This window comes from Struthio camelus, chromosome 14 (genome assembly GCF_040807025.1).
Source record: "Struthio camelus isolate bStrCam1 chromosome 14, bStrCam1.hap1, whole genome shotgun sequence".
In the NCBI taxonomy this organism is placed as follows: Eukaryota; Metazoa; Chordata; class Aves; order Struthioniformes; family Struthionidae; genus Struthio; species Struthio camelus.
Genome location: NC_090955.1, coordinates 19,073,879 through 19,087,028, shown reverse-complemented (window position 1 = coordinate 19,087,028; position 13,150 = coordinate 19,073,879). Strand labels below are relative to the sequence as shown.

At 34.8% G+C, this 13,150-nt stretch overlaps 1 protein-coding gene across 6 annotated transcripts in view; it reads left to right on the top strand.

Annotated features, from left to right (window-relative positions):
- The window catches only part of HDAC11 (histone deacetylase 11), a 32,804-nt gene that overhangs the window by 5,684 nt on the left and 13,970 nt on the right, over positions 1 to 13,150 (top strand). For all 6 annotated transcript variants that reach the window (XM_068960246.1, XM_068960244.1, XM_068960245.1 and 3 more), the window contains 2 exons: positions 6,390 to 6,506; positions 12,062 to 12,104. In XM_068960246.1, coding sequence (XP_068816347.1) covers positions 6,390 to 6,506; positions 12,062 to 12,104 — 160 coding nt within the window. The remainder of the gene's footprint in view (positions 1 to 6,389; positions 6,507 to 12,061; positions 12,105 to 13,150) is intronic.

Here is a 13,150-nt window from a genome sequence, read left to right as displayed (position 1 = left end):
GAAAGAAAACTATAAAAATAGGCAATTCAAATTATAGAAGGGAACGAAGAGGGTCTACTGTGTTGCAAAGGTAACCTGAGAAATGTTCTGCTACAGTGCTGTAATTCTAAAATCAACATCAAATTGATATTGTGTTTTGTCAGCAAGTCAAGTCCATGAATTTTTCCTGTGATTTGATAATGTTCAATCGTCACAGTAAAAACTGCATCTTTTATGCATGTTATAATACAGTGTAGTAAAGGTTAAAAAGTGCATAATAGCTGGCAAAGCAGGTTCATGAAAAAGGCTTGGCTGGCCTCTTCTCAGAGGAGAGAACTCCAAGACAATAAATAGAATTTACTTTACATTTGGACTGACTTTAACATGTCTGATGTGTATATTCTTATTTTTTTTGGAAGCACTTAACATGTGGGAGAAATCTTACTTAGTGTACTACTATTTTTGTATTTTTTTTGATGTAGCTAAAATGATATCTCAGCAGTGTTAAATGAACATAAGGAAAACTGTTTGAAATGCAATCAATGTTTTCCTTAGCAGTAGGGTTTTAGCCTTTAAAAGAGTAAATTTTGATTTACTCTAAGGTATGGTTCTGTAATTGAGAATATATTTTGAAGAACATGGAAATAGAATATGCAATTAGATGTTCTTTTAAATGCAAGGATTGCTTTGTATGTTCAAGGTTTATGTAATCCATAAGAGCATTTGTTTAGGGATTAAGTTGACAAGTCTGTGTGGGGGAAGGGGAAGAGTAATGGCTTCTTATGTAGCGACCTTGCCCATATGACTAGAATACCAAAAGAGTTGAAAGATGAATACAGGGACTTGCGAGTGAGGTAGACCTTAGTTATAGTCTTGCAAGCTATCTGTATGTGAAGGTTTCCAATACCAGCTCATAGTTTTACATACTGACAATGAATAAAGGACACTGGGCATTTCTAAATGAAACATCTGTTTGTTAAACTTAAATGTAATTTTAAAATGTATTCATATAAGTGAGATCTCTCTGAAAATATATTCAGTCCCCTGTAGATGGAATTGGATAGTAGATGAATGCAGATGACATCATCTGCACTTGGCAACTCTTTACTTGGAGGGTAGAGAAGGATTTGTATTAAAAATCTTGCATTTCATAAATCAAAAGAAGTTTTTCTTGAGCCATCTTTGCCCTTGAACGTTGAAAGAATGTTTGTATTGCTATTTCTAGAATGCTTTATTTTTCTGTATAAGGGGTCTATTTATGTGCTATTTTGTTCACTTCCTTTTTTGTGCTCTTGCACTTGTTCATTCTGTGCTATGAATTCACTTGAAATTTTATGCATCATTAGATTTGATCTTATTACAGCTATGCTTGCTATTGAGCTTTTGATCCGTAGAACCACCTACCTCTTTTTACTGAATCCCTTCTTGAGCTATGTATGTTTCACCTTATTTCTTTGCTTCAAGTTTGAAGTACCATAATAATATTTTTAGTACATATAGGACATCTTTACAGAGAATCGTCTGTATAATTTTTATCTTTATGTTTATAAACAGTAGTCTCTTGTGCATTCAGGTTTGTATCTCTCTGGTTCTTCCTTTTGAGAATGTTCCTGCAACTGTAGACATAGGAAGATGTGTTTATCAGGATCTAGAATTCCTGCCAAGCGATAAAGATAAGTGCTTACCTGTAAATGGAAAATACTGTGGATAGACATGAGAACACCCAGGCTATCCTCTACAATGCCTTATCCAAAATGTACTGTGCTAGTCTTTTTAATTGAGAAAAATGGTGTGGTTTTGTATGTTATACTATCATCTCTGAAGACTACAAAGGTGTTTGTGTTTCTAGGAATGCCTAGGTCTCTTAAAATAATGGATCACTTGAGTATTCCTCGTTTAAAATTTGAGGATGAATTTACTAGGAAACTTCCACACACATTTGGGAGAGGAGGAAGTGTTTAGTATGTTAATAGCAGCTGAGGAAGCTTACCTGAAGATAGGCTGAGGGTTGACTGAAGAGATACAAAACTGTCTGCAGGAAGTAGATCAAGCAGTACTGTAAATTTAGTTCTGTGTTAGGAGGTTGCCTGCATAAAGTAACATGAGCAGTCTTTACAACAAAATTTGTCCTTTTGAATTGAGGTGACTTCTCCCCTTGCCCCACTACCTTTGAAGAGTATTGGTCCCTGTGGTAATGCTAAAATTTTGTACAATTTGCCTGTAGTACTTTTCCACTCATTGTCTTGTTCTAGTGTTATGTAAAATAATGAATTTTCTGAGTATAAGCATTCTGAAATTTTGGAAGAAGATAGGCAAGGTAGTTAAACAAAGAAAACTGAGTTTCAGATGAGAGTCTTACACTTGAATCATTTTTATCTGACTGTCAGGTGTTCTATGATAAGGAGTGAATACTGAAATGCAAATGACATGGAACATGCTTGTGGTGGAACCATGTCAGTGGTATGCATGATATGCTCTTCTGGAAGTGACACAGGTGATTACAACTCATAAAATCAGCTGATTTCATGCTCTATTTTATACATTTGTGAATTATGTGGTTTTAGTTTTAAAAAAAAAATTAGTTCAAATTAATCAGCTTTTACTCCTTCTGCCCTATTGTGCAAGTGCATCTGCCATGTGGCAAGAGATGTTTGCCTATTTGTCACATGGTGAACTCGCCGCAAGTGGTATATGTAGCAAGGGCTGTAGGACACTGTGGAATTAATGCAGCAGAAGTAAGCAGATAAAAATAATCCTTTCAGCCTGTGATATTTCTGGCTGATTGAAGTATCCAAGCGGCAGAGAATGAAATTTGGGCTGTGTGTGTTGCTTTAGTTGGCCATAGACATGGCAACTGAAAACGTGGTTTTGATCTGGATTAAATGAGCGCCTTCAGAAGTCCTTGATATTCCCCTGTCCAGTTCCTCAGCTCATATGTTTTTCGTGTTGTAATCCACTGCTTCTGTTTGCTTCCTACGTTATTGTGCTTTTCCTTGCTTGTTTCTTTATTTTTCAAACTTCATCACTGAAAGTTTTGTGAAGTTCAGTGGTTGTTTTCTATAAATATTTTTGAGATCAAAAAAACTAGCTTTGGTTGTTTTCACCTACATTTCCATGCAAATGCTAATGTATATGTATCAGGTTAAGATCTGTAGAAATGTACAAAAACCTTATTTTAAAAGTAAGGATTCTTGGTTAAAGGTACAGTTACAAGTAACAATCTGGCAGATTTAAGTACTTGCACTACTGTGCATTATGCAGCCTTCCTGTGTAGGGAATGCTGCAGAGCGTTCCTTATAGCTAACGAATCTTATTAAACCTCTTGCTGGTTGGTTTTCCTGGGATTAGCACCTGGCTATCATTAGATTGTACCAGTGCAGTACCCTGTTACTATTGCTACTAGTGTGTTCGTACCTTGACCTGGAGACTTTTGTGAAAGTTACAAAACTTCTGTGTCTTTTTAAATATTTTATTGTATGTTAATTTAAGTTAAACTTGCTTTCTTTATCTGCTCAAGATGGACTTAAACAGCTTGGTCCCCAGTGAGCTTCCAAAGACAGCAGCATGTTAGTTGCCTGGTACTGGATCTGTGAATTTTCCCTTGAAGCTGGGACTTGCTCCAGAAAATTAACAAAGACTTAAACACAATTTAAATTTAGCTGTTAAAGAACAAAATTCTGTGATTTTACTTGTCTTGGCTATTTTAAAATTCTGGAATACAATGAATATATAACATGAAAGGCAAAACATAAAAGCTGGGTTTTGATCATTCATGTGCTGCTTGTATTAGTCAAGGATTTACCATCATAAAAGCAATTAATTTATCTTTCTAACACTTCATTTTTCAATTTAATTTTTAGTCCTTGAGTTCTTACTGCTGTATACATAGTTTGGAAAATGGTTTAACCTTACTAAGGAGTTTTTTTGTTGCTAAATGAACTGAAGTTAATAGTAATATACTTTAAATGAAAGTTCTGCCAAGTAATAGACTATAAGTTTGCCTTTCTATAGGTAGCTATACTGAGATTCAAGAAATGACTCATTATTGAAGTTAAATTTGGATGTTATAGAATTTGGAATTAGGTGAGGAAAAAGAAGGTTCTGAAGTTTGTGGGTTTTTTAATGTAACATCTTGATACAGTATTATATATAGTCAAAGTTAATGATGCAGCCTAGTGGTTAATTTGAGGGGGATGTGTTAATTTAAAAAAAAACCAAACAAACAGTTAATGATTAACCTGACTGCTTTCCTCTCAAAGAAAAGAGGGAGTGAAACTTTGAAAAATTGGAGACTTAAATTCATATATTTAATTACTTATCTGAAACACAGGAAGGCATTAAAAAAATACTTATGATTGATAGAAATAAAGAAAATGGGTTAAATGGAGTTAATAGCCGAAAAAGAATAAATGAAAGCATATTATTGACTATGGTGTTTTTATATAATTAGTCTTTTATGAACGCAGAACCGATTTTAATTTTGGTTAAGTTACATAGATGCATGTCTACAAATACTCTATTAGAGAATCAATAAATTGATGATGGCTGAGTGAGGGCAAATATCTCCCAAAATAAATAGTAACTGATAGTCTACTATGATATGTACAAGTACAATTTGAATGCAAAAAATACTGATTTTTAAAATTAAACAGGTTTTAAACTTTTTAACACTTTTCAAGAAGTATTTTCATGAAAGCATATAGTTGTGTTCCTTAATCCCAAAACTTTCCATACAGTTGGATGACTTCTTCATCCTATGTTAAGAATTGTGTGAACACAGTAGAGGACTTAACCAAAGCCCAGAGCAGTGACTTGATTCAGAATGCTTCTGTAAATGTCGTCAACTGTGAATAGAAAGCTTTGCTTGCTCTTTTACTCATACCATGCATGAAGTTCTTGCATTGATTTTAAAAAATATGCAACAGGATACTTACTGATTTGCATTCTTATTGCTACTACTTCTTCCTTTTGGGATTAGGAAAAATTTTAACTCCCTGTTGAAATTTTTCTGAAATTTCCTGATCTTTCACATTGGGCACCAAAGTTTATTTTGAACCGAATGTAATCTTTTGCAATTCCCTTTTAGAGCAATAGGATAGAACTTGACCTGCTACAGTATGCTTGTTTAAAAGCTGAAATATCACGCGGAAGGACTTTATCGCTTTTGACTATGTTACAAGATAACTAAAATACTTCATGAGTGGTAGAGAGGTGATATGATAACAAAACAATGTTTTACAAATAAAAAAAATTAAGAGCTTAAACTGAACTGTTGACAAATTATACTTGGCACATAAGAATTTTATGTATAATGCCACCTTTCCCACACCCTACCAGTTCAGATACTGCTTAGTAGTTGAGGGATTGATAACTGTGTAGTCAAAGAAGCTTAAGTTTCTTCAAATATCAGAAAACCCTGAAACTGGCATATCATTGTCTTTGGTTAAATTGACCACTCAAACGTCCTATAATGGGTAAACATGCAGCTAACAATTATCAGGCTACAGACTATGCAAAAATCTGTTGAAATCTCCTAATACTGGAAAAAGTGAGATCCATTCAAAATCTTTGTACAGGGTTTTCAATTCATAATACCTAGCACCTGAATGTTTTAGTACTGGTAGCAATTTGGAATGCAGAAGAGGTGTAGTCTTACTTACTTGTGCCTTAGGCTTTGAAATATATTTAGAAGTTTTATCGCTGGTAGCAATGTCAGTGGAAGTTCTTTGACGTAATCGACATGTTATTTTCAATAAAAGCATATTGCAAATATTTTTGTGTTCCAACCTTCAAATCATTTTCTGGATGATATGACTGTTCAACAGAAGGTTTCCTTGAAAATATTCTAGGCGTCTTTAATACACTAAATTAATTCTAATCAGTTCTCCATGCAAAAGCTTACGCTATGTGTTCACTTAAGTATTTGAACTTCTTAGTTCAGATTTTTTTCCTTTCTCCTTGGTATATTCTTTTGATTCAGTGCTGGAGAAGATCTTAGATTTGAATGATGTGTTAAGTACAGATACTATTAATATCACTGAAAGACAATTTGCAATTCTCTCCCAACCTTAGGGCTATTAGTTTTGTTGGGGTTTTAGGACTGTTTTTGTTTCTTTTAAGATAGCTCACTGAGAAAATACTGACTGTGACTTACATTTGATATAAAACTCTAAAAGCATAGTGATGGTGTTTTGATTAGAAGCGATGATCCTCATAATTACATCTTGAGGAAGAACCTATTTGGAGGTTAGTAATCAGGACATCTGTGGTCACTTGCATCTGAAAATGTAATTCTGTGAGCTCTGAGCTCTGTATAAAAAAGAAAAAATTGTGAGCTCCTTTTCAGTAAACAGTAATTGACAGATCTTAATGTCATCATTAATCAGAACCTTTTTTCTTTTCCCTTATAGTGGTCGTTTGTTGTAGCTACGATTACGGAAATTCCACCAGTTCTCTTTCTTCCCAATTTCCTTGTTCAGAGAAAGGTTTTGAAACCTCTACGAACCCAAACAGGAGGAACAATAATGGTAAGGTGCTCTTGATTCACTTTTGTCATAATCAAATGTGTTGATCAAAACATTATAAACCTGTGAGTGGTAATAGTTTGTTTAATTCAGAGCCTTGAGCCCTAAAGTCTTACGGAAGGAAGTGGGTTAGTGGTCAGTCCTAAACGTGAGCAAAGTCTGACGCTTTTTAGCAAATACCAAGGTGAAAGGCAGCAACCTGATGTTACTGTCTATAGTTTGCAGAAGGGAAAGGAGTAATGGGCAGCCTATGCAAACAATGATAGATATGGCAGAGTTTACAGCAAATACAGGAATTGAATTAGTTTAGAACAGTGTCCAAATACAGGCAAATTCTAAGAATGTGAGGTTTGAAGATTGATAACATAAATGATGAGCTTTAAAAATATTTTTTTTTAGTAAAGAGTTTTTGCTACTCTAGGGAAAGAGATGTGTGGATTAGTTACTTTTGAGAATAGATAAGTGTTTAAATTTAAAAATCAAATGACCTTCCTCATTTTATTCAGTGTCTAATTGTAGTGATGAAAGTTAGCTTCTCTGCTGCTTCTATTACAAATACTGTACAGGCAGCTCAGCTGAACCAGAGCGAGATGTATCCTGTCTCATCTCAACAGAATTGTTTGCTAGTTAGTTGAATGAGTGCTCTGGCCAGAAGAGTTGTGTAGGTATCACTAGCCACTTAATTTTGCCTGAAAACTGCTATTAGAGATGTTGTGGAAGTAGGAAGAAAACGATGAATAGGTGGAGTCAGGAATAAGTTATTTGAACCATCTATTGGGGGAAAGATGCCTTTGTAACTGTAAACCAGTAAGACGATATGTAATGGAACTCTTTCTGCTCTGTTTGTCGTTCCTCATCATATTACAACTAGAGTTCAGAAAACTGTACAGCATGGTGCAGGAAGAAGGTGGTAACAGCCCCAGTCTCTCTTTGTAGGCGCTGAGGTGTGGCAGTTACATAAATGGAAAACAATCTTATCTGAAATCATTAATATCATGGTACAAATGAGTCCTTGCATTTTTGACTACTGTTCCTGAAAGTCGCTGTTAGAATAGGTGCATATGAAAAGGACAGAGTCCCACACTACTTTTTCTACATCTGCTTGAAGCCAGTTATTGAAGAGCATTTTCCTGTGGGTTGGCAAACCTTTTTGTGTGTGTGTGCCAGATAGTTACTAATTGTTCAAAAATGCTTCAATCTAGCATTTGCTGCAAGAGGGGACACATTTGATCTTGATAAATTTTGAACTTTACAGTGTTTAGGCAGTATAAGAAAATATGCTCTTAAAACTTTAAAAATGAAGTTTCCAACTAAATAAAATGTAATTCTCTAAATGGTCTCACGTTCGTGACATCCTTTTGTGAAATGCAACATAAGTTAGAAACCAAGCAGTGGAGTGGGGATGAGATGCTTTGTGTCCTAATACCTTCATTTGGTCTCTGTGGCATCATCTTGGTAGTTACGAGATTCGAGCATAAAAGTCCCCCCCCCCCCCCCCCCCGGTCAAATCAAAAGAGACCATTTGCCTTAAATTTCTTAATTTTTAAATTCAAATTGACTAAAAAGCCCTCAGAACTCTGAGCTATAGTCAATATGGCTCTAGGTTGGAAATGATTTTACTTGTATTCTAATTAGGGTCCTTAAGAAATGATCAATATGATATTTATAATTTTTTATTCATGTACATTTTTGTTGGTTAAGTCTGTCTCGTCTTTTTCCTGCTTCCATGAACTTCTACCTTCCCAAACAGATTAAGTTAGCATTTGGTCCAAATAAAAGGATGGAGCCCTCCAGTGAAGTGAACAAATTAGTATTATGGGAAGTCTGAGATGGACATATGGCGTTCTCCTGAAACGAAGCATCATCAAAACAGAAATATTTCCCAGCATTGGCAGAATTTTTTTGTGACAGGCTTGCTTGTTCCTGGCCTGTGGGAAGTTTTGGATTCCGTTTTTTGTGCTGAATGCCAAATTGGTTCTTCGCGTAGGCACTGTAATTGCAATCTGTAGGAAAAAAGTGTAAAGGATAAAACTTCTTGCATTTTTTTAATACTGATTGTAATCTGTACTTAAACCCAGTCCCTGCTTGGTCGCTTATCTGAAGTTTGAGCAAGGCCCTTTCCACCCATCTGTGTCTTTCTACTTGCAAGGTTTATCTTTCTTACCAACTTCTCACTTATCCCAGTTCTACTCTTGTTTTTAATGCCTCTTGACCAGGTTTTTTTAATAGGCCACCAAGTAATGTAAAATGTAAATACATACATGAGTTATTGAAGAATTGTGCCATTGACATGTAAAGTCTTCAGGGCAGACTGTCTAAATGTAAAGACTCCCAGGATCCACAATCTTCGTTATACTTAACTATTGCAAGGAATGTGTCTATTGTTCAGTTCTATTCTAGCGGAAGTTACTGATGTTCTTTTCATTAAAATTCTATCACAATAAGAACAAGTTAGTAGTGTAGCTTCCCTGCTAGTTAGACAAGTTATTGGTTGATTGTATGATAGCTTTAAACGTTAATTTTTAATAGAACTTTTTTCTGAAGTTAACACCTGAAATTTTGTGCTTAGCATTGCAATATTAGCACACATGCATACTTACAGAACGTTATATGGTAATGAAATGAATTGCTTTGACTTGTTAATGTTTCTACCTACTGCTGCAGGCTAAATTTCTCAGTCCAACTCCACAACTATAATGGAGTTTTAATTTACTTGGGATTCTTTTTCTGCCCGTTGTTGGTTTTGTCACCTCCTTGATCCTGAAACTGTTTGTTGTGAAGTGAGTCAACTGCTGCTTATTGATCTGAACTGTTAAATGGAAACGACCAGTGACTTCTTCCCAAGTTACCAGAACAATAGTGAATCCTGTGATTACCATTCTCACAGGTTGCTAGGCTTTGATTTTTATTTAGGCTTGTGGATGGAAAATGATTTTCTGTTATAAGTTGTTTCTTGCCCTTCTTGGACCCTATTTCTCCAGCTGCTATTGTTCTCACCTGTGAAATTGCATTTGCTGGTTCTGCTTTAATACTCTTCCTCTGTTGCTCGCTCTTCTTGAATGTACGTGTTACTTAAGATCAAAAAACAGTGCGGTAGGAAATGGGTGGAAATATTTCTACACTTTAACTGTTTCTGATGCTTTTGTTAAAGGCCTAAAAATATTCAGTCATGAGAAAACCAGATAAAATGCTGAAAGTGTTAAATCAGCCTTTAAGGATGGTTTAAGTGTATTAGGAGTTTGGAAAGAACATACTAGGTTATGGATAAGTTTCTGAGCGTATTGTGTGATGGTAGTAGGATAGATACTAAAAAGTACTACCTTTTTAGTAGATGTTAACTGGCAAAAGTGGAAAAGGCAAAACCAGAGCATAGTATACCTCCCCATGGCAAACCCAGATGAGCCATTTGGAAAATTGTCTCTTGGGAACTTATCAGCGCTAGTTGGAAGACAGCACTATATTCTGTCTTTGCTCATATCTGTGTACTTATCTTGCATGGGAAAGTCTGAGACAGCTTGATGGGTGTTTTTTTAACTGTATTTTTTAAGCATGTTAACAAGTTAAATGCCAATTTAATTTCTTATGTTTAGCCTGGGTAGCAGTAGAGAAAAAGAAAATAGCTTTCTAAATTCATGCATTTCTTAGAGCTATAGGCTCTGAAAAATTCTGGTTGCTTTCTGTGAGTGATAAGTAGCTTGCTTCTGTCTCCATGCAGTCTGTCAGCATTGCTCGAGACTCCTAGACAGTTCTCTCCTTCTGTGTGATATTTCTGGCTGGAGTCAGTAATTGCTATTGAGATGAGAATTTTTTTGGTCTGCAAAAGCTTGTCTGGACAGCAATGTGCAGAGTTCTGTATAGGCAAACTGGTTTCCTGAATAGGAACAATAAATATAAGGAACGAAGGAAATGATAGGGAGGAGAAAAGTAATGGGAGTCTATAATTTCCTAATATTCTAGCTGGAATATTTGATTTTTCTGTTGAGGGTCTTAACAGTTACAAGTGTGAATTTTGTTACTTGAACTTGATTATAACTAGTCAATACTGTTATATAATATTTTGTGATGCTTTTTCCTTTATGCTTCTGTTAACTTTAATTTCATAAATGTATGCTCACTAGTCATAAACATGGTCATCTAGAAGAGCATATTAAGTGAACTCTTTAGTCATTAGTTGTCTATAATGTTTGTATCATGCCTAATATAGTAAGCCTCCTGAAATATGGGTGACATTGCTGGTCATTTTTTTGACTGATCTTGACTGCCATATGCTATTATCTTGGTCTTTTTTATTTTTCATTATGGGCAAATACTTGTAGTAATTAAAAGCAATTTTGATTCATCAGGCAAAGTTTATACAGTAAGATTCAAAAATACAGACTATTTTCAGCAGTAGCTGATGGTCCTGTTAATTAAAATTTCTGAGGTATATGCACTTTTTAGGAAGTGCAAATAGGAAGATTGTTGGTTTTGTTTTACGAGAAATCCCTCGTAAGGGAGTATGCTAAATGACTGATACCCTTAAGTCACAGGGAGACAATGCTATTATGGTTCAGAAACGGAAATCTCTTCAAGACATAATTTGTGTAAGTTAGCATGTACTTAGGGCAGTGTTTATTACCACAGAAGTTTCTTAATAACGAGAGCTGTTCAATTATAAATATTATTGATGGAGCACTCTTAACTGTCTGAACTGCATATATGATGAAAATGTATCATGTTCTTTCCATAGTTTTGGAGAAATAATCTGTTTCTTATGACTGGTAATAGCTTCCCTTTTTTAACATGACACTTGAAGAATATTGCAATTAAACACTTGCCTGACTCTACCTGGCTAAAATAAATCAGACTTTTCATTTAAAAATTCAGCTTTTAAGCATTATATCTGTTCTCTGTCAATGCTTTCCTTTTCTTGAATGTAATTTGGGTCTTTAGGAGAGCAACAGCTGCTGTTTGTTTTTTGGGGGAAAGAAGATAGGTAATAGTCTATACTCTGCATATCGCATCCTTTAAGAAATGTGTCACAGGACACAACTCATACTGTGGGTTTTTTCTCTCCCTACACCCTGCTGAAACTATGTTAAACTGTATTTTCAGGATTTAGGGTTTGCTTTTCTCATTTTTACATGAACAGGAAGGCTATTAAGAGGTTCTTGCTCATTTTTTCTATTCTTACCAATATTTCTACTTTTGGAAATACAACCACCTCAGATTTTACTAACTTTAACAATGGTTCTTACAAGTCTACTGCATTTTTTTCACTTTTCCATGTGTCTAGTAGGGGTTGGTGTTCCTGTTAGCAAAGCACAGTTTTAGATCTGTATGACTGCCAGAGCATAGAATAAAGATGTGATATCAAATATTTTTTCACAAATAGAATAGCAGAGAATAGTTTTGTAGACTTTCTATTGAGAGGTCTGATTCAGAATGATCTGCAGAGGCCAAATTTCCAGAACTTCAATGGGGCATATTAGAAGTGTGAAGAGTTGCATTTAGGATAGCCTATAGTGCTAAATGGTTGGCTCATTCATTCATGAAATTCTTGCTGTAATTTTCTTAAGGCAGGAAAGCTTGCTGTTGATAGAGGCTGGGCAATCAATGTGGGTAAGTACAAATATAGTGAATTAAATGATACTTAAACAGCGTATTTAAAATCATACTATCCTTGCTTAGTATGATGTATATTCTGTTTATAATAACAAAGTGACTCAAGTTTACCTACCTAAACCCAACTCTAATGGGGAAAAAAAATGGGGAAAGTACGGGATTTATGTTCTCATCCGTTGCCACCCGTATTGCAGTTTAGTAATTAAAATATTATTTGAATGGAAAGGGGAAAGAGTTAACTAAATAAGTGGGTTTTTTTGTTTTTGTGTTTTTTTTTTTTTTTTTTTTAGAAAAAGTGTTTGACTTGAAGTAGTGAGAAAAAAGGGAAAAATGTTTGGAGTAAATGTAAATATTTTGATAGAAATTGATAGAAACTTTTAAGTTAGGCATTAATTTTCATAGCCCTTATTATCAGCCAGTTCATATATGACACAAAATCAGGAATTAATTGATATGCTGGAGAGTTAGGCTGTACTGGTTAGTTTCTGATTTTTGGCAGTGCTGTAGTTCAATTTTTATGAAAAAGACTTGAATGAACAAATTATGAAGAATATAGTCAGTATAAAATCTGCTCTCCTGCTCCTACCAAATAGCAATGCAAAACCAGTAAACTACCAAAGCAAAATTTTAATCGTGTGAGACCTTGCTTGTAGACTTCATAGAGTTCATCAGTGTTGGAATTTTCAATTATTTCTTGTGCACACTTCTTGATGTTTCTAAAGGCAATAAATCCTACATAGTGGCATCTGTGCAGCTGTCTTGTTTTTCTTAAGTATAAGTAAAATTCTATCTTGAAATAGAAGGAAGGTTTGCTATAGCATAGCAGAAAATTCTTTTACTTCGCCATTATTGGCAAGTAATACTTTAAAATATAGTTTTTTACAAAGTAAATATCCAATGTTGAAAACAAAACGGACATTAACGGAACAAAAACAAAACCCAAAGTCTGTCATATTTACTAACACATAAAGTGAGCAAGTTTATTACACTTCTTGCTGAAATGTTGGTGGAGGGTTTCTCTGTAAAATATTCTGGCTTAGTAT